The sequence below is a fragment of the Sciurus carolinensis genome, chromosome 6 (assembly GCF_902686445.1).
Source record: "Sciurus carolinensis chromosome 6, mSciCar1.2, whole genome shotgun sequence".
Lineage (NCBI taxonomy): Eukaryota > Metazoa > Chordata > Mammalia > Rodentia > Sciuridae > Sciurus > Sciurus carolinensis.
Window position 1 is genome coordinate 55145349 of NC_062218.1, and position 23671 is coordinate 55169019.

Sequence of the window (23671 nt, forward strand, 5' to 3'; positions counted from 1 at the left end):
GAGGCCCTGTTGGGGAGGCACTTGGGGGAGTGTCCTCGCTGGGGGTGGGAAGGGGCTCTGCCACCGCCTCCTTCCAGCTGGATCCAGGGAGGGTACACGAAGGTGTCAGGTTCAAGTCCTCCCATAGGCCAATTTTCTAAAAGTGCTTTTAAGTTTCCGTTTGTTTCCAGGAGGGGAGGGCAAGAGGAGCTTTTTCTATTCAAATTCTTTTCCTTGTATGTAGATACCAAAAGGAAATTCAGCACTGGGCATGTTCGGATGTGAATGGTTTTGCTGATAAGCAACAGCCTCCCGGAACCAAAGACTTAAAATAGTCAGTCTCCCCACCCCCCGCGGGAGCTGCAAATGGTATCTGCCAAACAGATGACAAAGTACCTTGGACTGAATCACACACAGACAGCATTTTGAACAGAACGCACGGCTAAACTCTTGTAATTACTGTTTATAGCTGGCCAAGGCTCACTAGGAGAGGGCAAACCCAAGAGGAAATAAGTTTCCTGAACCTTTGAGAGATGGCTGTGTATTAATTAAAGGCTAGGACGGGACGGGTAATTCTCAGACATGCTCCAAGTTGTTCTTGAGATCACAGTTCACATCACGTTTTCTCTGGAGGGAGTGAGGAGATAATTGGGATTTTTTTTTTTTTTTCCTGTTTCTTTTTTTTTTTTTTTTCCTCACCCTGTTTTGGTCTCATGGCCTTGAACCCGCAGTGAATTGAAGAGAGAAAGAAATGGATATGTCTGACCCCAATTTTTGGACTGTGCTCTCAAACTTTACTTTGCCTCATTTGAGGAGTGGGAACAGGCTTCGGCGAACACAAAGGTAAAAACGCGGGATCCTTCCTTTCTCTTCCCAGAGGCCCCTTGGGCTGGGCTGCTGGAGCCCCTTGGCAACTGGGGTTTTGTTTACTGGGTGACAGTTTGGAAAGTTTATACCTTGCCAGGGGGGCACCATTTCAGGTGTTCAATCGTCTTTAGGATTTCCTGGGCAATCTGGATGAATGTGCTTCTCAGGGTTCTCCTTTTGAAATGTGGGTAATAAGACATTTCCTTGTGAGTGGTAGGGAGAGAAAAAGAAGAGGGGGAGGAGACTTTGTCTCAGTCTGTCCCTTTGATCTAATCGTGTTTATCCATTTCATCACCCAGACTTCTTAACCTTCTGGTACTCTTTGTAGAAGCCTTTCAGATGCTCCTCTCTATTAAATATGTGACCTTTATAAGTTGCAGACATATGATGCAAAGATAGTCCAAGTTAGCCTATCTCCTATTGACTGCTTAAAGAGGCAGATCTGCATAACTTTGCCATTTTGATTTTTTTGGTTTGCTGGCATTTATTACTAATACAGGGCTGGCCTTTTCATTTTGAAATATATATCTGACAGAATAGGTAGGGTAAATTTTTCAATGTCAAGATGAAGCTTATGCTGTAAGTGAAAGGCAATTCAGAGATAGTTTGCTGCCACTTAGAATAAGAAAATATGATTTTAAAGGAGGCATTTCTCTCCACATTTCTCCACACACAGCAGTAGCATTGTTGTGGTTTGAGAGGGGCATACCCTCCCAGTTGTGCAAATATGGATTCCTTGTTTTTTGTCAAAACTTGCCTTACACGTATATGTGAATACACGTGAAAACAACAGCACAGCCAAATAAACAGGATGCATACTATCAGATTTGGAACTCCACATTCTCTGTGCTCCACTATTCAAAGAACATCAGAAAATGGTTCTTTCTGTTTCCTTATACCTGTAACTGTTTGTATAATGTAAATGTAAATATGTAATACTTTGGCAAACTTAGTAATTTTTCCTTTTGAAATTTTCCACAGTATTTCTTACATTTCAGAATACTCTCACATACACTTTGTACTCACACGTATCACATGCTTGTATGTGTATAAGTGAATGATATCTGGCAGATTTATTTAAAGTCGTACCTTAATGTAACTTGAACAATGTTGATATCACTAAACCATGTTGTATGATGGCGTAAGTTGTGCTTTTCAAATAACGCATCTATGCTTTTCTTGTTTGGCTACATAGTATATTCAGAGACTCTCTTAGTAGCTGTATCATTGATGTATCGTATCTCCAAAACAACTAAGAAAGTTGAAAAGAGATAAATGCGATGCATGGACAGGCCACTCTCCACGTGTTGATAAACCCTGTAACTTCTTACCTGTTCAGTGAGACACGTGCCTTTTATGTTTCTGAGTGAAGCCGTCCTGGCTGCCATGAAGCCTTTGCTCATACCTGGAGTCAGTTCTTCGGGAGATAAGGCTGCCCTGGCACTGTACCTGTGTCTGACCTGAAAAGCAGTCAGAGCCTTTCCTTCCCTTGCCTACCTGTTGATAGTACAGTTGGGAGAGTCTGACCTGGTCAGACCTGGCTTTAGGGCAATAGTGCCCAGTCTGATCACTTCAAGTCATACAACCTATGTTGGCAGAGAGTCTTGATTCTAAAGTAACCTATGTTCTTCCCAGCAAAATGGGAGAGCATGAGAGGACCACATCCACCCCCGACCCCCCAAGACACAGAACTTTATCTTCAGTTCAGCAAAACAGACAGGGCGGTGAATTTTCCTCCATCCCTTCTAGGAGTGCAGGTTGCCACAGCCTGTTCAGTATTGGGGGAATCTTCAGGATTCTTGGAGTTTGGAAATAAACATCCAGAGGATCATTCTTGCATACATCTCAAAGCCCCAGCATTGCTTTAGATTTGCATGTCAAGTATCCCTTACCTGAAATGCTTGGGACCAGAAGTGTTCCAGATTTCAGAGTTTTTCAGAATTGGAAATATATTCATAGACTTTAGTGGTTGAGCACCCTTGAATTTTTCAGATTAGGAATGATGTCTTCTCTTATATAGATTTGGAAAAATGAAGGGCAAGTTTCCTTTTCTCCTGGGAGCACATATAGCTGTGTGTTCTATTATTATACAGTGGTTAATTCTGGGACATGAAGCATATGCTTGCATTCTTACTCTTCCCTCTGGGATGCTCCCTAACTGCACTAAAACCTATCTCCTCCAACTCTAGCCTCATTTCTTACCTGGCTAGTCAGTTTCCCTAAGAATCTCTCCTTTCCAGAGGACCTTATTATTTCAAAATTGTACTGTACTTTTGGCAGGCTCGGTGGAAGGTGTCCTCAGTATCCAGGTGAGGACACTCATCTTGCCCTCAGTCAGACTTGCATCAGCCCTTGGGTTTTCGCTCTGGCCCAGCGCTAGCTTCTTTCTTGCATACCTGCTGACTTGTCTGACAGATCATTCATTTTGAATGTTTTAGCCCAGCTACATTTTCTGATTCACATTTTGATCTAGAGAACCTCATCTTAACCTATTCTTTAATGTCAGTTTCTTTTTTGCAATGGTAAAATATAGCTATGCGCCTGTGAGTGAGCATCATAGAGCTCATAGGGTAATTTGTGCCGCTTAAATAAAAGAAAGGTTGAGTGGTTTCAGATTCCTACCTTAAACCTGAGTTATGATTCCCAATGTTGTCATGCAAGTTTTTGGTTTGCTGCATCATATCCACCTTGCAGGTCCAGCACAACACTGGCTCCTTGGTTTGGTTTGTCCTCTCACAGGAAAACTTTTAAAGTTCCTCTTCCAATTCAGAGCCCTGCCTGGCCTGTAACTCCCAGAGTTCTTAGGGAAAGGAGCCTATGGTCTTACTATTAGGGCAAGATCTTTAGAATTGTGGAGAACTGATAAAGTGCGCCCTCGTCCTTCATTCTTTTTTGTGTTGACTGTAGCAGACATTGGGCTTTCCGGATGCATGTGGACTTGGTCTGCTGCTTTGCTGTAAAGCTGGGATATTCCCCTGGAAATGGCTTTTTTCTGTGACTTTCTTTGCCCTTCTCTCCCCTTCCTAGTTTCATCAAGGCCATCTCAGAACAGCCATTCACCTGCTATTTTGAAGAACAGAGATCTGGGCTGCATAGACACACTTTCACCCAAATTTTTTTAGACTAACGTAAAATTAACATGTTTAAAAATTTTAAATTTTGTAGATCTGTAGATACTGTTCTCACTGAGGATCCCTTCACAGCAATGGAACTTAATTTTTCTGAGTTCCTATTATTAAAAGATGCTTATAACATCTTTTCCTGTTGGATTAAGAATTTGGGGAAGAGATCAAGCTTGAGTTTCAGTTGTTTCCTCTGGATCCTACTGTAAGTACAGGCTAACATGGATTTTTCAATGTTACCACTAAGTTTCAAGATGAGATTATAGTTGTGCTGAAGTACAGTCTTGAGAATCTAGAAGGTCCTACTCTTAATGTTCAGAAATCTGTCATGTTTTCATTTGGCCAAAGTGATGATCTACAAACTTGGATGACACCTCAGTCAGTAAAACCTGTATCTATGCCAGTGAGCAGTTTGTGACATAGTTGGTCAGGCTGAGCAAGTTTTTGAGTGCATTTTCATAGGAACTCCAAAACTCCAAATTCTGAGAACTATAGGACAAAAGATTTTTTTTGTTGTTTTATTTTGTTTTGTTTTGTTTTGGTTTGGTTTGGTTTTGCTGAATTTGCATTACTCAGCAGTTGCTATGAACAGCAGGTACATTTAGGGATCTTAAACTAACTGCTGTAGTTGTCAGAATGTACTGAATTTTTATGCACAATGCATCTTGCCTTCAAAAGCGTCTGTAGTGTTGTGAGTTTTTCTCTTTGTTTTGCTCACAGATATATGGGAAGGATAGAGAATAGATTTCTTTCCTCCTCTGGAATTCTGGATATTGGTGAATTTATGGTCACCCTTTGTACCCAAAGCCCAGTCAAATTTACAATAATTAAGCACCTTTTATGTACCTGCACACTGACCCAAAACTGAATTACAAACCATGGTAATGGAGAAGTATTTACAAGGTGCATATAAGCCCTAGGAGTGGCTTGTGCTGAATAGAGACTTTGGTCTCAGGGAGCCAAGAGAGGATTCAAGTAGAAAAAGCAATATTTAAGGAAGTTTCGAAGGATAGATTAGTATTCATCTGACTAGACAGGACCTTCCCAAGGGGCAGAAGAAATGGTGCATACAGTGGTTCGGTGGCCTTGGCAACACAGAGTTCGAGGAACTATACGTAGTTGGGTATTGCTGGAGCAGAAAAATGTAACTCGGTGTTAGTGCAGCAGGAAGCACGAAGAGGCAGTCCAGCATCATGGTTAGAGGGTAGAGCTGAAGCCGGTTCACCTGCTTTCAAATCCTGACTCTATGATGTTAGGTAAGTTAGCTTTTTTGGACTTCAGATGCTCACTGATGAAATCAGGATAAGGAAATTACCTAGGATTATTGTAAAGATTAAAATGCATTCATATGTGTAAATTGCTTAATGTGCTGACTAGCACATAAAAACTCTGAATAAGTCTTAGCTGTTACCATTATCGTTATTACAATGTGGGGATGAGACTGGGGAGGAGAGCTGAGGGAGCGTGTTCTTCCTGTGTGGGAGAGAGATGACGGGTGGTACTGGGGTTTCAGGCTAGGAGTGCAGATGAGAACTAGATACCAATCAGTAAGTCATTACAGTTTCCTAGCTGAAAGATTTTTGCAGGCCTGAATAAAGAATGGTGTCTTTGAGAGAGACTGAAAAGGTTAAAATTGTTAGAATTCAGTGAGCCATTGGCTCTAAGGGACAAAAAAAGATTCCTTGATAGTCCTGGGGTTTTGGACTCAGGGAACCTGGGAGATGGAGAAACCACCTGTTCATATAAGAGTAGAGAAGACACAAGAACCTGTACTTGCAATCTCCTCTTTTATCTCCCCAAACTTAGTTATATCCACCCTTGTTGAGTGTCGTCTGTTGCGTGCTGGCTGCGATGGGACATTCATGCTTTCATCCAGGCCATGGTCAAGGGGTGCAGTGGTAGACAGGACAGAGTGCTTGCACCTCACCAATAAACAAGTATCTAAATGAGTTGATTGCCAAATTGTGGTCAGTGTTCCTACAGTTTTAAGCAGTAGCTGAGAAGAGAGTAACTGGGCATGGGGTTGGAGACTTCTTTAGATAATGTTGTCAGGGAATGTCTTTCTAAAGGGTAATATTTAAGGGGAGACCTAAAGTATGAGAAAGAGCTGTCTGTGGGAAGAATTTGGAGGGAGCTATCTGGGATCATCAAAGGCTCCCAGGCAGGAAAGAAAGAAAGTCCCTCTAGGCATTTGGTTGAATACACAGGAGCAGGGCACTTGGACAGGACAGACCAGAAAGGACAGGCAGAGAACTATTATTCAGACTATCAGAGAAACGAGTTAGCTTTATCTGGGAGAGCTAAAGAGACCTCATTTAAGGGATTGGCAGAGATACATCCAGGTATAGGAAAAGTGACTTCATGGGAGTGGGAGGGTCCCCCAACAAACAAGGGCACCTAAAGAGTGTTTTAGCAAGGATCAAGGAGGAGAATGGTCCAGTGGTTCATAGTTAAAGTAAACATGTATGTTGCAGCTGGCAATTGGGAGATCATCAATGACTTTGGCAGAAATAGTTGCCCTAGCGTGTTCAGCTGGGGGGGTGTGCCACAAGCCAGGAAACAGGAGTGCAGCGAGGAACTGGAGACTAGGGGTGGTGACTCCTCTCTGTGGGTAGCTAAATCCAGTAGCCACACATCATGATGTCCTGCCCTCTTCTCATTCATAGCTGGCCCTACAGGCCTCATCCCTGAATCATATTCCCTTACTCACAGTTGCTCACTTTATCGTCTGCTTCACTGCCCAAATTGGCAATGACAGTTTCCTTTTCACCTCCTCTTTGTCAACTCCAGTTCTTTCCACAGCCTATGAGTCTCTCCTTTCTACAGGTTTACACTTGGAGTTTCTCTTGATTTAAAGCCCTGACTCCAGGCCTCCCCAGCTCCCAGCCACCACTACTGGGTCTCCTCCTGAGCCCTGGGGCTCAGCCTTTCCCCTGTAGCCTTTTCCTCTGGCGGCTGAGATCTGGTCCCACTTGTTGCTCCTTCTCTCCATGTCTGACCTGCGGGCTTAGCCGCTCCCAGAGTCCCTGCTCCCATTTCCTCCCACTCTGTGCTTTGCCCAGGCCTGTTTCATAACTGCTTCCTTTCATCCTTTCTTTGCACCCTGGACTGTATTCTGCATATCCCTGCAGGGCTCTGCCCTCCCATACTTCTCTCATCTCTGGTTAGTTCCAACATGGCAATGTCACAGATATTCTCAGGGAAGAGGAGAAAACTGAAACCTCCAAGACCCAAAGAGACACTTGCTCCCTGAGTGATTTTTGCTGAGAGTCCGGCCATTCCACCTTGTGACAGGGAGTTCTCTCACAGACTCTTATCTTCCTTATTAAAGCTCCCCAGGAGCTACAAAGGACACAGTAGGAAGATGCACATATCCAAACTGTTGCTTTGGGCCTCTTAAGTGAAGTTCACAGTAGGAACTTACAGTTGGTTTGTTTTGCCCCTGGAATATGCAGGTCTTTTGTGAGAGAAGAGAAAGGGAGACCTGGAGGAAGGGAGGAAAGAAATGAGAGAGGTGAACAAGGTGGACACAGAGCTGTGTGGAAATGCAAAAAGGGGATTTCAAACAAAGTTCACCAAAATAAATCCTTATTCAGGCATGGTGGCGTGGTAATACTAGTGACAAGGGAGATTGAGGCAGGAGGATTGCAAGATGGGGGTCAGCCTGGGCAGTTTAATGAGACACCGTCTCAATTTAAAAAAAAAAAAAGGAAGCAGGGTGCTATGGATGTCACTCAGTGATAAAGTAACCCTGGGTTCGATCCCCAGCACCAAAAAAGAAAGAAGGAAGGGAGAGAAGGAAGGGAGGAGGAAAGAACTCAGTCATTAGAGTGTGGAGGTTATGCTCCATGCAGAGATGTATGGAACTGAACAGCACTGAGGGGTGTGTACATGTGTTTGCCTTAACTTTTGAGGTAGGGTAGTGTATTGATAAGTCCACAGTGAGGGGTAGAACCTTTTATTCCTTTCCAACTTTGTTTTCTTTTCTTACAAATATATCCTGTTATCAGATGCCTAAATCAACATCTTCAAAACAGAGAATCATAAGCTTCAAGATAGATACCATCAGCTTTCTGGACTAAAAACTGACAGATATTAGGGTCAAGAAGTCGTTTAAGTCCACATGTGGAGATGGCTCATAGAGGAGGAATCCTGGGATAGGATAATTCTGAATAACTCCAGAGATTCTTCCTTGATATGGAATGAGCTGGGTTCTGGGGGGAGAATAAGACCAGAGTCTCTGGCCCCACCCGTCTCCATACACACCCATCTCTAGTTTGAGTGAACATGCACAAAGCTATTTTAATCTGAACTGCCTTCACTGAGTAACCTAGTCATTTGGGAATGACATCATGGTAACTGAGTAATCCCTTTGAAAGTTAAAAGTAGAACCACGATGTTAAAATGGTCCTGGGGCTACCTGGATGAAAGTAGGTTCAGGGTGTGCATATAACCATCCATTAAGAGCAGTCATTCTCTATCAGTAGAAGTCTTAGCTATATAGTGGCAGATTTAGTTTTTGTGATACATAGCACATTTTGTAATTAGATTGCTAAATAAACATTCACATGGTTGTTAATACTTAGAGTTTTGGTACTTACATTTCATTTTCTTCTATCTGCCTGGAAATTAGGAAAGTTCCATTCATGAACTTGGTTGTAAGTTCTGAAAATGTTGACCCTAAACCTTGTTAGTAGAATCAGAGGGTCTGTGGGACATTTAGCCACACTAATGGCTACTGGACATGCTTGTTAGAGAAGGTGATTATACTGATAACAAACTGAACCATTGTGTTGTTTAATCTTGAAGGAAAAAGACTAATACAGACTTTAGGCTTTGATCAACACTTGACTGAAATAGTTTGGTAAGAAGAATAGGCAGTTAATGTTTAGCTCTTATTTTCTTAAGCACCCCAATGCTTGCTTTATTATAGAACCCTGGGAATTTCTACATCCTGCTGACTTCGTGGTCTTCCATTTATCAATGACTCTGATTTTGTTAGAGTTTAGGGTCTCTTAGCAACTGCAGTTGCAGGCAAAAGTACAGACAAATGCAGATCTTGACGTGGTAGGCCAACTACCATTTATATTCTGCTTGAGCTTTTAACTCTTTAAAGGTAATGAACCAGCACCCCATGTCCCTGGAAAGTTTCTAAGCTGACCTGGAAGTTCAGATTGCAAGTATCCTTTGAAAGTGATATATAAAGTTCAGAGTGAATTAGCTGGGTGGAGGGAATGGGGATCTGACAGATCACACTGTGAAACTTGCTGAGCTTTCTGAAGTTCTTGGTCTCATAGAGGGAAGAAAGCAATAGCTTTACCAGGCCCAGTTTACCATATGAGTATTGGTAGAAAATGTATTTGCTGTGCTTTTTTTTGTTCCTAATTTTAAATGTTTTAGTGTATGTTTATGTCTCAGACTTGACTGTCTCTCTTTCTTAAGAGTATTAGATTACTGCCTAACCACTACTGAATTTATTTGCTATTAAATCTGAAGGAGACACTGAGCATGTAGCTTACCTGAAAACCAGTTAAGCCCTCTTCTCATTCATGTCTTTTTAAACATATTTCTTTAGTTGTAGATGGACACAATATATTTATTTATTTATTTATTTATTTATTTATTTATTTAATTATTTATTTATTTATATGTGGTGCTGAGGTTCCAACCCAGTGCCTCACAGGTGCTAAGCAAGTGCCTATCACTAAGCCACAACATCAGCCCTCAATCATGTCTTTTAAAATGCAGTGGGAGAGGTATCTTTAAATTAGAAATTATAATTATTAAATATTTTACTTTATAGATGTGTGGAAGGGTGAAGGTGGAAAAAGTACTTTTGCTGTGGGAAAAACCAGAGCTGAGTAAAGCTCTCTAGGAAATACGGTAAATGAATCCTTTGTTACTGTAAAACAATAGCTATTAAGTGGCTATTATGTAATGTTATTTCTTAAGTCTGAGTTGGATGGCTTGTTGATCTTGGAACTCCAGATAAAATTCCTATAAAACTCTGACTTTCACTTGGCTAATCTCAACCCTTTTGAAAGGAAAATCAAAGAATTGTCTAAATAGATTCCAAAGCTAAGTTGAACAAATTTTATTTTTTCATGTGAGGATTAATGGAATTTTTTGTCTTAGGGTATGTCCAGATAAACATGGATAATTTGCTAACTCTAAAACTGGCTCATTGTAAAATCACCCTATGTTCACCTGACTACTCTACAGTGCAGGCAGGTGGCAAAACAACTGGCAGGCACATCACCCACCTTGGCAAATTAAATGAATGATTGTGGATTGGCATTTTCCACACCTGGTAGGTCCCTAGGCAGATGAATTTGTCCTCTTCAAACTCAGCTGGTGGGATCACTGGAATGTGGGTAGTTCAGGGGACTTTGGGTAATAGTATGGATTCTGTGAAATAAGTGTCCATGCTTGTAAGTCATTATTTCCTGCATATAGGACTTAGATGTTTGGACCATGGAGTTCATAAAGAATAAAAGTTGCCTTTTAAAATTTTTTTTTTACTGTATAGCCTGTAAAATTTGCATGTAGTGTTCTTTCTTGTAGATGTCTTCTCTCCTGTCAAGTTCAGGTAAGTTAGCTTTAGAAACCAAGGATTTTAAAGTGAGAAATCAGTGTTTTATTGACATCGAAATTCACACTCAAGATTAGAGACCTGCTGTCTTCAGCTCATTTCTTAGATCTTGGTGATTTTGATGCCATTTTACCAGCATAGCTTGTCACCAAGACGTCCTCCTGGCAGGTGGACTTCATATCTCTTTGACATTTGGTAGTCCCTGTTGGATGACTTCTTACAGGAGGCTCTTTAGAGAAGAGCAAGTGGGAGTTTTTTTGTCTTTTTTTTTTTTTTTTTTTTTTAATTTAACCTTAAAATTAGTCTACCTTCTCATGTAAGACTTAAGTGATTTGGGAAGTTAAAAGGCACAGAAATTGAACTGGTTACATATTGTATGATACAACTTTCTGGTGCCATTCCAAGGCCATGCAAATATTCCATGGAATAGGTCCCAGGGTGAAAATCCATGAGGGAAAAGGGCTCTGACTCTTGGCACAGAGTCACATATTCAGAAGCATTGTATTCAAGCCAGAGTAAATATATATGCCCTTTATACTTTCTTTCAGTTAGCAGAAATCACCTCTAAACACTTACTTTGGCATTAAGGAAGCTCGTCATGACCTATTGTTCCAGAAAGATTATAGTCCTGTTTTAAGCCAGTTCTTTAGTTCCCATGTAAGTGGCATGCCCTGCTGGGAGCTGAAGAAACAACCTTCGCTTTTCAAACCTTCTATTCTAATAGGTGTGTCCAGCAGGCAGTGGCTTGTAGCTGTTCCTTCAACCACTTAACAGGTTTGATTTCAAATCTATTTAATAGAGAAACTAACATGGTTGGAGGGTATTCATGGCCCAGCATTTATGGATTTTGTTGGGAAGTCCCAGGTGTGTATATATCTTAAACTCTATTTTAAGATCTATTAAACTAAAGTGATTTTGTTTTTGCTTTTGTTCTCCTTTGGTCTGTTTTTGTCTTCTGGTCCTAGCCGGAGCTGGTTAAGATGTCTTAGGGGTTATACTGGGGAGTGCAGTATCCTGTCCTGAAAGCTGCACAGCCCTTCCCATTCCTTTCCTTTGGCTGCTTTCAAAGCACTAAAGAGAAGTCAAGTGATCATAAACGGGGCCAAAAGACAGGGAAACCAAGAGCTGGAGGAGTAAGCTCTGAAACATGGGAAGTTAATTACAGTTAAAAATACTTAAAGGGGCTGATTTATGAGTCACACATCTCTTTGTGACCCTTTTACTGCCTTGGGAGCTTGCAGATGCGCCTGAATCACCCTCTGAAACCTGATAACCTAATAACCTAGTTTCACCAAGTTTGACTTCAGTTGGATGGGGTATGGGGATTTGTCACATTGCCTCAGTTTTTTTTTTTTTTTTTCCATTTATATACCAACTCTTGATTGTACCTTTTAGATGACCAGGGTTGGGATTATCATCTAGGAAACAAAAACAGTGTGTACGGGATGATCCTTTCTTTCATGTAGCTCAACCTAATGGGATTAAAAAGCAATGTAGACACATAATTATAGTAACATATGATAATCAGTGGCAGATCCACCATCATCAGCCAACGAGGAATGACAGGGAGAATATCTAGTGAGGAAATGGGATATATATTGTCTCACTGAATCTACAGAATGACTTTGTTAAGGTTGTATTATTGTGTTTATTATACAAATGGAAAAAAAATTGAGAGACAGAGTAATGATTTAACTGTCCCCAGATCTAACCAGTAGAAAGTGGCAAACATTGCTAGCCTGTTTCTAAAAGAATCAGAGCTCCAACAATATTCTAATTACCAAAAATAGTATTCATGAGGTAAGATTGTCATTTCTTAATTTTATAAAACAGAAGGCTCTTAGCAAGAAGATACTTGTGGAATATAGATCTGACAATTTTTATCTTTCCTATAGAAATGCCACTTTTCTCTCTGAGGAAAGAGAGTGAAAAGTAGAAGTAGGTTTTATTTAGTTTTAAAATTGCCACCTGCTGCTTCTCTTTCTCATTAATGGAAATCGTATATGTAATCTCCTGTAATTTCCCCATCTTAAAGCATCACAGTTTATGATGATATTTGAGTGGACTTGCACTTTTAAATTGAAGCTTTACTTAGGATATAGCTCTGAGCAGCTGCTGTTTTACAGACCTTCTGAATGAGTAATACCCCCCTGCACCAAGGCTTATTTCTCTATGTGTTATAAAATCCTGTATATTCACAGAGTATGTATATTATGCACATGTCCCAGGATCCCTGTTGATCTTGTGGCAGTGCATTTAGTTTGTTTCATAGAAAGGACAAAAGTTTTGCCTGTTACCTGGTAGTGCAGTGGAATACTATAAAAGTTCTTTTGGGAAATTTTAGTGATGAATTCTTTCTAGGCTTCTTTTCTTTTTAAAATATAATACTTTCTCTTGAATATGCTAACATAACTATTCCTATGAAGGATGACTTGATACACACTTAAATACATCCTCTCCTTCGGGAAAATCATTGTATTTAGAGAACTAAGAAGTAACTCCTTCGTAATGCATAAAACAATTATGTGAGAGTAAACTCCATAAATATTGTGTGCAGAATTTTCTGAACAACAGGGGAAAAAACATACTCTTCACTGGTTATCTCTTAGCTTCTGGTGGTACAATTTGAGAACTCTGTGAACTGTTTATCAGGATGATTCATTCTAAGGACTGAATGAAAGAAGTCTTCTTTTCAGTTACTTTTAAAAAGTTAGAGGAGGTATTTTTCAGACTTCAGATTACTACTGGCATGGGGTTAACCTCTTATATATACCTAATGTAGAAAAAGAAAGTCCAAGTAAGTAAGTGTGTTTGTTTTGTTTTTAAGTTGGGTTTATTGAGATACAGTTTACATACAGTTAAGGCATACTTATTAGACATATACTCTGTTTTAATAAATACATGTAGCTAACACCACAAGGAGGGTATGAGATATTTCTATTGCCTTAGAAGTTTTCTGTATTTTATTAGTTTTAAAATGCTAAAATAAGATTGGAATGTTTTGTTTTGCCTCCATAATTTGTCACTTAAATTCTCTTATTAAAATTTCAGGGTTTTTTTCCTGGTATCTTTTTTTCTATTCCAGGACCCCATTCTGGGTGTCATGTTACCTTGTGTCATCCTCTTTAAACATAATTATTGTAAAGGAATAATTAACACATAGTTCGATTACATGGTTGAGAATGTCAAGTGAAATACCAGGAAAATGCATCAGAAAAAGATGTTTGAAAGAAAAGCATAAACTAAATCGTGTGATTCATTATTAGTACATAATAGCCCCTTTGATGCTACATTGATGAAGAAGTTGTTAGAAACTAGATAAACAAAGTTGACTAGCAGGAAATGGGAAATTTGGGGTTGTTTATTGGGGAAGGAAGCTGAGCCATGGGATAGAAAACTTTTCACCTAAGGTTTATATATGTGTAAGATATATTCTTTAAGACCTAACTTATGATTGTTGGAAAGTAGGTATGGAGGTCCAAATGGACTCTTGGAGTTTATGTAAGGGAAGACTGAAAAAGATATGCATTTTACAAAAGATAAATTTAAGGTACCTTATTTGCTTTGTAAAATGATGAAGTTTTCCCACTATTTTATCATATATTCATTCCAGTGGAACTTAACATAACCTGTAAGATAAATTTTAAACTAACACAAGTTCAAGGTAAAAAAAACTGGGAAAATACCTTCATAAAGAAAAAAAATCCTAAAATCTATTACTCAGATGCAAACCCTATTAAACGTTTGACAGTTTTTTAATTTTTTCTTTGTGAATGTTTGCCTATATGTGTACATGCCCCATAAAACTCCTATTTTTTTCTACCTTGGGATTTTATGATCTGTCCCCCTCCCCTCGAGATTCTTTTTAAAACCCAGCTTTAATATGATAAGATTTCTATAAATTTTGGAAAAACATCTATAATATACAAAAAAGAATGGACGGGATGATGACCAAGTCAGGGGGAAGCATTCAGGATGGGACTGAGAAGGCAGGCGCTCTGCTCAGGCTTCGCCCAGTCTGTTGTGAGAGCGTCCAGGGCCACCAGCCCTAGTGTGCTACGGGGGTGGAGGGGCATGGATACTAGTGACCTCACTCTGGAAGATCTCACATTTTAGGTCTTGTTTTTTTCCTGTATTTAGATTTCTCTTGAAATGCTCCTTTTAAAAATACTAATGCTAACTTAGATTCCAATTACCATCTCCCCACAGGCTTAAATGTTAAACCTCAAGATCTAAACTTTATCCCTTATGTATGTGAGCAAGCTTGCCAGATGGCAGACCAATTAATATATTTTTGCAAGGTGCAGACATTTTTTTCTCCATAGGGGAACAATGAATCCATCTGTTCCACATCTTCCTTTCCCCTCTGTCCTTTGGGGAAAATCATCATTTAATTTTCAGAAATAAATTGTGCAACTCTGTAAGTGAAACTTTCTGCTTTTTTTTTTTTTTTAATCATGGAATCATTTTTTATAGTATAAACCCTATGTCATGGATTAAAATGTATGGACATCTAAGATCACCCAAGGTGTGTTAGTCAACTTTTTAGCACTGTGATCAAAATACCTGATAAGAATACTTAGAGGAGGAGTGGTTTTGATTTTGGGCTCATGGTTTCAGAGCTTCAGTTCATGGTCAGCCAACTCCATTGCTCTGGACCTGCGATGAGGCAAGAATATCATGGCCAGAAGAAAGGTGCTCACCTCTTGGCAACCAGGAAGCAGAGAGAGAGAGAGAGAGAAGGAGGAGCCAGGGGCACAAGATATAATCCCCAAGGGCACACCTCCATAGACATACTTCTTCCAACCACACCCAACCTGACTACAGTTACCAGTTAGTGCATTCAAATTATTAATCCATTCCATTGATTGTGTTATGACTCTCATAATCTATTAATTTTACCTCCTGCATTAACACAGGAGCTTTTGGAGGATACCTCATGTGCAAACCATAACACAGGGTGGTACTTTTTTTGAATGTTGGACGTGTTGAATCATACATTAAAAAGGAGTTGGGCATGGTGGCACACTCCTGTAATCCAGCAACTTGGGAGGCTGAGGCAGGAGGATCATGAATTCAAAGCCAGCATTAGCAATTTATAAAGGCCCTAAGCAACTCGGCAAGACCCTGTCTCTAAATAAAAAACGAAGAGGGCTGGGAATGTGGCTCAGTGTTTAAGTAGCCCTGTGTTCAATCTCCCCGTACCAAAAAAACAAAACAAAACAAAACAGGAGAGAGAGAGAGAGAGACACTTTCAGCTTGGGCCTGCAAGTGCAGTACTCAAGAGGCTAAAGCAAGGTGCTCCCAAGTTCTATACCAGCCTGGAAAATTAAGCAAGACCCTATCTCAAAATAAAAAATAAAAAGGACTAGGGATGTGACTCAGTGGTAAAGTATCCCTGAGTTCAATTGCTAAGACCACCAAAAAAGGGAGGGGGACTCTGAGATATTTAGTCAACCACGACATTGTAAGATAAGAAAATTAACATTTAGGTACTGAAGTTTGACATTTCAGGCTGGTGAGCAACAGAGATGGTCTTGCAGCCTTGTCTTCAGGTTACAAATTAGGACAACCATGGTGAAAATAGAACCCTTAGTCTCTCAAGGGGTCAGGGGGAAGGAGCGAGAACCTAGATTAAGGTTCATCTAGCAGTACACTCATGGTCATTGCCTCTTCTCCCTTGAGTTTCAGGCACTGAACTGTGCATCTCTTCCTTGCTGTTTCTCTTTGCCCTCAAGTGGCAGTTCATTCAGAACGGTGGGTGATTATTTGCTTATGATGCCCATGCCCTGCCTCAGAGTTTTAAGTTGCTAAACAACAAGTGCCACATTCATGTTTAGCACACTTATATAGTTTGCCATGTGTGCATGCAACAAATGAATTATTGAGCATGTGAATATCAGTGGGATTACTTTGTAAAATTCTCTTAGAGAGTATTGAAATTCCAGGAAAGCAACTGCATTTTAGCTTTACCATAATCTGACATATTATGACACAAAATTTGGTTCCTCTTTCTCCTATGGATGAAAGAGTTTAGTATTCAGTATTCCAGAAGCTTCCCTTGCAAAAGCTGTGTCACCTGTATCCCTGCTTATAAGCATTTTGGGTGCTCTCCCTATTTTGTGATTAGTGGGCCTAGATCAATTGATGTGAACTGAGAAAGGTCTAGACTTGCCATTTTTGCTTTCACTTCTCCTCCTCTTCTGTATTCAACCTAAGAGTCCCTGTTCCTAGAGAAGAAAGAAAGACTTCAGACTTTGGATTTGGATAGATCTTTGCTGGAGTCCTGACTCAGCATCAGCCTCCACATGTAACCTTAGTATATCACATCCCGTCTGATACTTGGTGTCTTCATCATTAAATGAGGAAGATATCCAGAAAAACTTTTCTTATGCCTTAAATAAAATAGAGATTGAAGCACCCAGGGCAGGGTGGACACACTCTGGCCTGCAGGCACCATCTGTTTTTGTATGTTCACCTTTATTAGAATGTAGTCACAGTGATTTACTTTGGGATCATCTGTGGCTGCTTGTGCCACAAAGGCAGAATCTAGGAGTTGCAGCAGAGACTTTGGCCTGTGAAGCCAAAAATATTTACAATCTGGTCCTTTAGTGAAAAATTTGCCTACCCACACTTAGGGCAATGCCTAGCAATATGTTACTTTTACCTTCTTACCATCGATTATCACAGGTTCAGTCTTTTTCTTTAGGTACTCTTTCCAGAAAGAAGTTTCAGATATGCCCTTCTCTAGTAGCCCCCCCTCACTTGTGGATTATGGCCAAAGCCTTTTGCCTTGGCACAGGACAGAACATGTTGAAAGAGGTACCTCAACAGCTCCCACACCCTGATATGTAGCATGTCCTGACTTGAACTCGATGTCATGCATGCTACAGGAATAGAATTTTCTCTAATCCAAGTGTAAATACAGTCATGCTATGCAGATTGCAACATGCCCCTACTTAGTGGAGATTATTTCTCACTATGTGTTACTAGGTGTGTCCAATCTATACTGCTTGAAAAGCTTCCAAATGCAACCGGGAATGTTCTCCTTTGTCAAAAAACAAAAAACAGAAACAAAACAAAACTCAAGAATCATTACAAATTACAAATGCTGTGTTTAGCAAAGGACCTTCTGAAATTTTACAGCAGGAGTTCTTAAAGCAACTCTGGGCCATTTGAAAGGAAAAGTTCTCAAAGGAGCAATAAGGTATTTTGTGTCACTGTATTTTGTTTTGTTGTTTTAAGCAAAGTGAACTCAGAGTTCCTTAGCAGCTTTGATTAGGGACACCCTGGTGTATAGTAGAAAACTAAGATGGGAATAGACTGGTAGGTAGAATGTGCTGGGTGAGGATTTGTGATTGATCACTGCTCTCCCACACACAGCGCAGAGGAAGACAAGGGACTTCTGAGAGCTAAGGGCAATTATGCTTGCTTGGTATGTTTTTTTATTATTAATTTAAAAACTGTACTGAGGGATAAGTTTTCAAAAGCATCAAAAGATTTGCTCAGTATTTTAACATTAACTTATATCCTAAAAAAAATGCTATGGAAAAATGATAAGATCATTACCCCAAATTTTTCAAAATTTTTCTGACCCTTCCTCTCTGCCCTTCTCTCCCAGCATGTTACAGCATTTCTCTTGCTTCTGTGCGGTCCTCTGTTAGCATTTATCCCAATGTGCTGTAATTCTGCAGATGCTTATCTGAATTTCCAGCTGATCATGAGTGTCTTGAGGCACAGACTTCATGCCAGCATAGCGCCTGGCACGTAATAGACACTTAATAAAGGTTTATTGACTGAAAGCACCCCACAGTGAGCACACTCATGCATATAGCTTTTCTGTCTTTTGGACTATTTCCTTAGGATAAATTCCCAGAATAGAGATTTCTAGGCCAAAGTGACGTGAACATGTTTATGAATCTTAATACATAGTGCCAAGTAGCTTTTATGTCTACTTGAGGTGCCGTCCAAGTTTGATTCTCATATTGCATGGTACATTATTGCTAGGTTGGCAGTCTGGTGTTCCATATTTTCTCTAGCAAAAAGTGACAGTAGGGTACATCATCGCCAAATTCAAGTCTGGAATGAATATTGCATACACTTTAGGATTAAATGCTTCTAAAAAAATTAAAATCCCTTATGTAGAACTTGGGAAACAGGGCGTTAGGCATCAGAGGCAAGTTATTAGATACAGATATTGTCTTAGGGACAGCTAGCTCATGGAGTTTCATTACCGTTCTGAACTTTTACTGAACTGCCATCAATATTTCAAGAAAGCAATTGGATATTTTTTATTTGCTTTTCCCCCTCAACACATTTAATGTTCAAATATGAAACATTACTAAATGCAAATTGCTGTTAATGCACATTCCAAGGTCTGCTTTTATCAAGGTTTGAAACTGTTTGTCTAATGTATAATGCATTTCCATCTTCAATTGATCTGATTTGTGTGCGTGAAATAAGATTGAGCCTCCATGCTGTGACCTTGGGCAACAGTCGCTTTCTTTCAGGTTGATGCTTCCCCCTCCCTTATCGCTTAGTGTTTGGCAGGTTCATAAATTGCCAATGATAAATAGCCATATTTACCTTTTGGTACAAGGGTATCATTGAGAAACACATAGGGTCACCCAGGTGACACTTTTTAAGATAGCATGTAAAGTTTGTAGGCTCTCAGCTGAATAGAGCCAGAGCAGTGTTCCAAATATTCTGTGGAGAGTGAGGATTGCAGTGACTAGAGTGGTTCAGAATATTCTAAAGAATTATGATTTATGACTTGTAAATTTTATTTTTTCCAGTATATGTACATTCTTTTCCAGTTTAGTTTCAATCAAGACCCAAAGCCATGACTTCAGACTCTGGAGAGATAGCCAAATTAGAATACAAAAAAACCTACATGCAAGCTCTGGCTTTCAGATAATGTCTTTCTTCTTAGCAAACCAGAATCTGTGGGCTTTGACCTAATTAGATATTTTTAGGAGAATTGTTGAAAAGTCAACAAATACATGGTAGCACATGACCCCACTTTGGTCCTTCCAAGCTGTCAGCTGAAAGGGACCCTAAAAGTCATGAAGTCAGTGTTCCCGTTCCTTCACAGCCTTACAGATGGTTTGTGGAGAATCAAAGTGAGAAAACCTCTCTATGGATCCTGAGTCCTGTTATGCAGGCACAACCAAACATGTCTCCTTCATGGAGAAAAGATGCAGGAGAACTAGGAACAGATCCTTCTAACCCAAATAACTTGAACACATTTGAGATATTCTGAGTTATTTACAAGCTTGTGGGGTAAGGCAGGATGGTCGAGTAATTATGACTGGTTATATTTTAGGTATTTGAAAAACTGGAAAATAGAGGATGAATATGCCTTCTTAATTTGTTCATGTTCTGCACTCTTGCTTTAAAAATTTTTGCCTGAACATTAGTTCATCTCAATGTTGAGTATGTTCACATTTTTGTACACCCATTATCCAGAATTCTTTTCAGCCTGCAAAACCAAAATTATATATCACCTGCCTATCCCCTCCTCCTAGCTCCTGGTGGCCACCACTTTACTTTATGTGTCTATGAATTTGACTATGTTGGTTATCCCATATAAGTGGAATCATACAGCATTTGTCTTTTTGTGACTGACTCTTTTCATTTAGTATGTCGACCTCAAGTTTCATCCATGTAATAGTATGTGTCAAAGTTTACTTCTATTTTAAAGGCTGAATCATATTACATTGTATTTATATACCAAGTTTTCTTTGCCTGTTTGTCCCTCAGTGGGCAACTGGGTTTGTCCCACCTTTTGGCTCTTGTGAATAATGATGCTGAGAATAGTGCTGCTATAAACATGGGTGTGCAAATTGCTCTCCAAGATTCTTCTTTCAGCTGTTTTAGGTTCATATTTTGAAGAAGAAATACAGGGTCATGTAGTGATTCTATTTGTAAATTTTGAGGGACTGCTATACTGTTTGCCATAGCAGCTGCACCATTGTTCATTTCCACCAACAGTGTACGAGGACTCCAGTTTCTCCACATGCTCTCCAGCACCTATTGTTTCCTTCCTTCCTTCCTTCCTCCCTCCCTCCCTTCCTCCCTTCCTCCCTCCCTCCCTCCCTCCCTCCCTTCCTCCCTCCCTTCCTTCCTTCCTTCCTTCCTTCCTTCTTTCTGTAGCCATCCCAAGGGATACAAATTAGTTCAAGCTTTTATTTTCATGCCTATGTTCTGTCTTTCATGCCTCTCTTGGGCTAGTGGAAAAGAATTTTGAATGTATTTTCTACAAAGAATTGTGGAATCTTCTTCCTAAGTAATGTTTAAATACTGTTTAGGATGGTTGAAGATAACTCTCTTTGATGGAAAATAGGTGAACTGGTTTTTGGTTTCTTCCCTATTTAAATTCTGTCACAGACTTACCATATGACTGTCTAAACTTGCTGTGGTTACATGTAAGAGAATCCCACTTTCTATATATTCTGATGAGAATGAGCCCATGTAAGAAAGGTGGGGACAATGGCTTTGGGACATTAGTTTTGAGAACCCAGTGCCCCACAGTGTCCAGAACATGCTCTTTCTTTGGGGACTTCTGGCTATTTTTTTTAATAATAGAGTTAGCTGAAATGATAACAAAAGTACCTGAAGGATGATGTGACTCAAGGGACTTTGTTTCTAGCCATGTTTCACCATGAACCAGTCATTTGACATTGTCAAAACTTTCTGGGCCCCTTTTATTTTTTATTTATTTATTTTCCTGGACCCTTTTTAAAATTGCAGATTCCATTGGTAGGTGGGGAAGATTATGGTAGTCTTTTCAGAATAATATTTTTAAATGCATAAAATATCCAATCAATTATATTGAAATAGTCATGTGCATATTCATACATTTGTGATCTATGAGGTACTTTATAGTAGCACATCAGTATCCAGATCTAGGGAAGGGCTAGGACCTACTGTAACTTTGAAATGATAATAAGTATAATTGATCTTTAAAATATATCAGCAACCAATGTACCATGATATGAAAATATATATGATTTCTGTTAGAGGCAAGATCATAATTATTGCTGATACTGTGAATGTACATATGAATGGAAGGTTACATTTCAGTTTATTGTTAGTGGAAATAAAGATTTTTTTTTCAAACAATTCAAATTCACAGACCCGGTGAACTCTACTCAGTAACCCCTTCCAGTCCATGGACTTCAGGTTAGAAATAAATAGGTAGATTAGAAACTCTCCGGTGGCTTCAGCAGCTTAGATGCTGTAGTAATGAGAGGAAGACCCATGTAGATGGCCTCTGGAGTTTGTCATGATGCTGACTCTGGAAGCTGGCATAATTCAGGGGATATCATGCCAGAAAAGTAACCTTTGATTCATCAGGCCTGGGAGTAAGCAGTCAGAAATGTTCTGAGTTGTCATCTGTGACTTTCACCTAGCTGGCCCCTAGTAAAGTGTGGAGTGTATTGAACCAAACATAAAGGACATGAGAGCAGGAGAGGCAGTTGTCCCTGATCATTGATCTTTGGGACCCAAAGACCAATGCTTGTAGGAAGGTGACCATTCCCTGCTCTGTAGTAAATTATGTCCTCTATTTACACTTAAGGAGTCTGCACCTCTCAGCAGCTCATCTTCCCTTTGTCATAAGCACTTGCTTTCCTCTAATTGAGAGTGGCCATGAATTGGTGAAGATTGTGTGATGCACCTACCTACTTGGCAGGCTTGAATTGTAGCCCAGCTGGAAAGGCAAATCTTTGAAATAAGAAAAAGTTAAGGAATAATAATGCAAAGCATTTCTCATCTGTTAGTCTTAAAGTAGTTTTCCTTCTTGGACTTTGTGTTTTGATATCAAAGTCCAAGTATCTTCTGAATAAGAGGAGTGATAAGCAGCTACCAGCTTAAACTTCATAATTTGGAGAGGAAAAAACATCTTTTATTGAGATCTACACTTTCTTTTATATGTCATGCCACTTGCCTATTACAATAGTATCTAACAATAATTTCTAATGGAGATGAACTGCATTTTGAGCTTGTAGGAGCAGAATCAATGCCTGTGTTAATCTGGGTGCAAACTCTTAGCCTTATAATACTGGGGAGTGAAGTGCTGAGATTTGATTTGTCCTTCTGCTTGTGAAAGGTAATTCATGCGCAGTAAGAAGAATGTTTTGTAAACATGGAATTATTTTCAGGTTAAAAGGTCCTCCACCAAATTAGATAGGAAGCTTGAAGCATAGACTGTAAGCAGTTTTCCCTCCCTTAGTTGTGGCTGTGGATCAATGTCTTTTATTGACTCTTTTGGGAGTTGCATACAATTTTCTATCATGGTTGTTTATGGTAATCAGCATGATACAGAATAATTGTAAACCATAGCCCCTTAGGCACATTTTCCCCTCCTGTAATATTTGAGACCACAGAATTCTGGTCAAAAGAGATGGGAAAAGCAATCCATCACGTTTTAGTGTCCTTAGGAGACTGACAGAGATGTGGATGAAAGGGATTTCTTCCTTCCTTATCTTTGGGATTTTACCTTTTATTTTAATTCCGAATGCAAGTGACACTGAAACTCTCTCTGAAAAGAAATCAGATTTAAATTATCTGATTACCTTTATTTGTGAAAATCAAAATGTATCATGTTAAATATAGAAAGTAAAATAACTGTAATATGTCCTACTTTAATGTTTTCATATAAGATTATTAAAAGTTATCTTCATCAGGAAGGCATGTTTATGTAATTGTAAGTTATCAGTTGTTGCTAGAAGATGTATAAGGATATTAATTACCTACATTTTTAATGAGACAGTTCAGCTAATTAGCATAGAAGGCAGTAGTTTTTTACTTTAATGCTGTAGTAAGATAGATGGTTTGACCGCTGTTCGCATTTATTTGTAGTATAGAACTCAGTGAAATATACAGTTATTACAAAAATGAAGTAAAGTATATCTGACTTGACCCGTAGCTCATACAGATATTCTCTCTAATCACCAGGGTCCCAATGCGCTGTGGAAGCAAAGTCAGCTCTAGCTGTATATGTATGTATTCCTGCATTCAACATAGATGAGTGCTGGGGTTAATGGTACCTCATGGTACAACTGTAAAAAGAGACACCATTTAGTGATGGGGTCTTGCATGTGGTTCC

At 39.6% G+C, this 23671-nt stretch overlaps 1 protein-coding gene across 2 annotated transcripts in view; it reads left to right on the forward strand.

The window, feature by feature from the left end:
• The first annotated feature begins 730 nt into the window (after positions 1–730).
• Positions 731–23671, forward strand: part of Mast4 (microtubule associated serine/threonine kinase family member 4) — a 158802-nt gene continuing 135861 nt past the window's right edge. For both annotated transcript variants that reach the window (XM_047556720.1, XM_047556721.1), the window contains exons 1-2: positions 731–822; positions 8997–9008. In XM_047556720.1, coding sequence (XP_047412676.1) covers positions 731–822; positions 8997–9008 — 104 coding nt within the window. The remainder of the gene's footprint in view (positions 823–8996; positions 9009–23671) is intronic.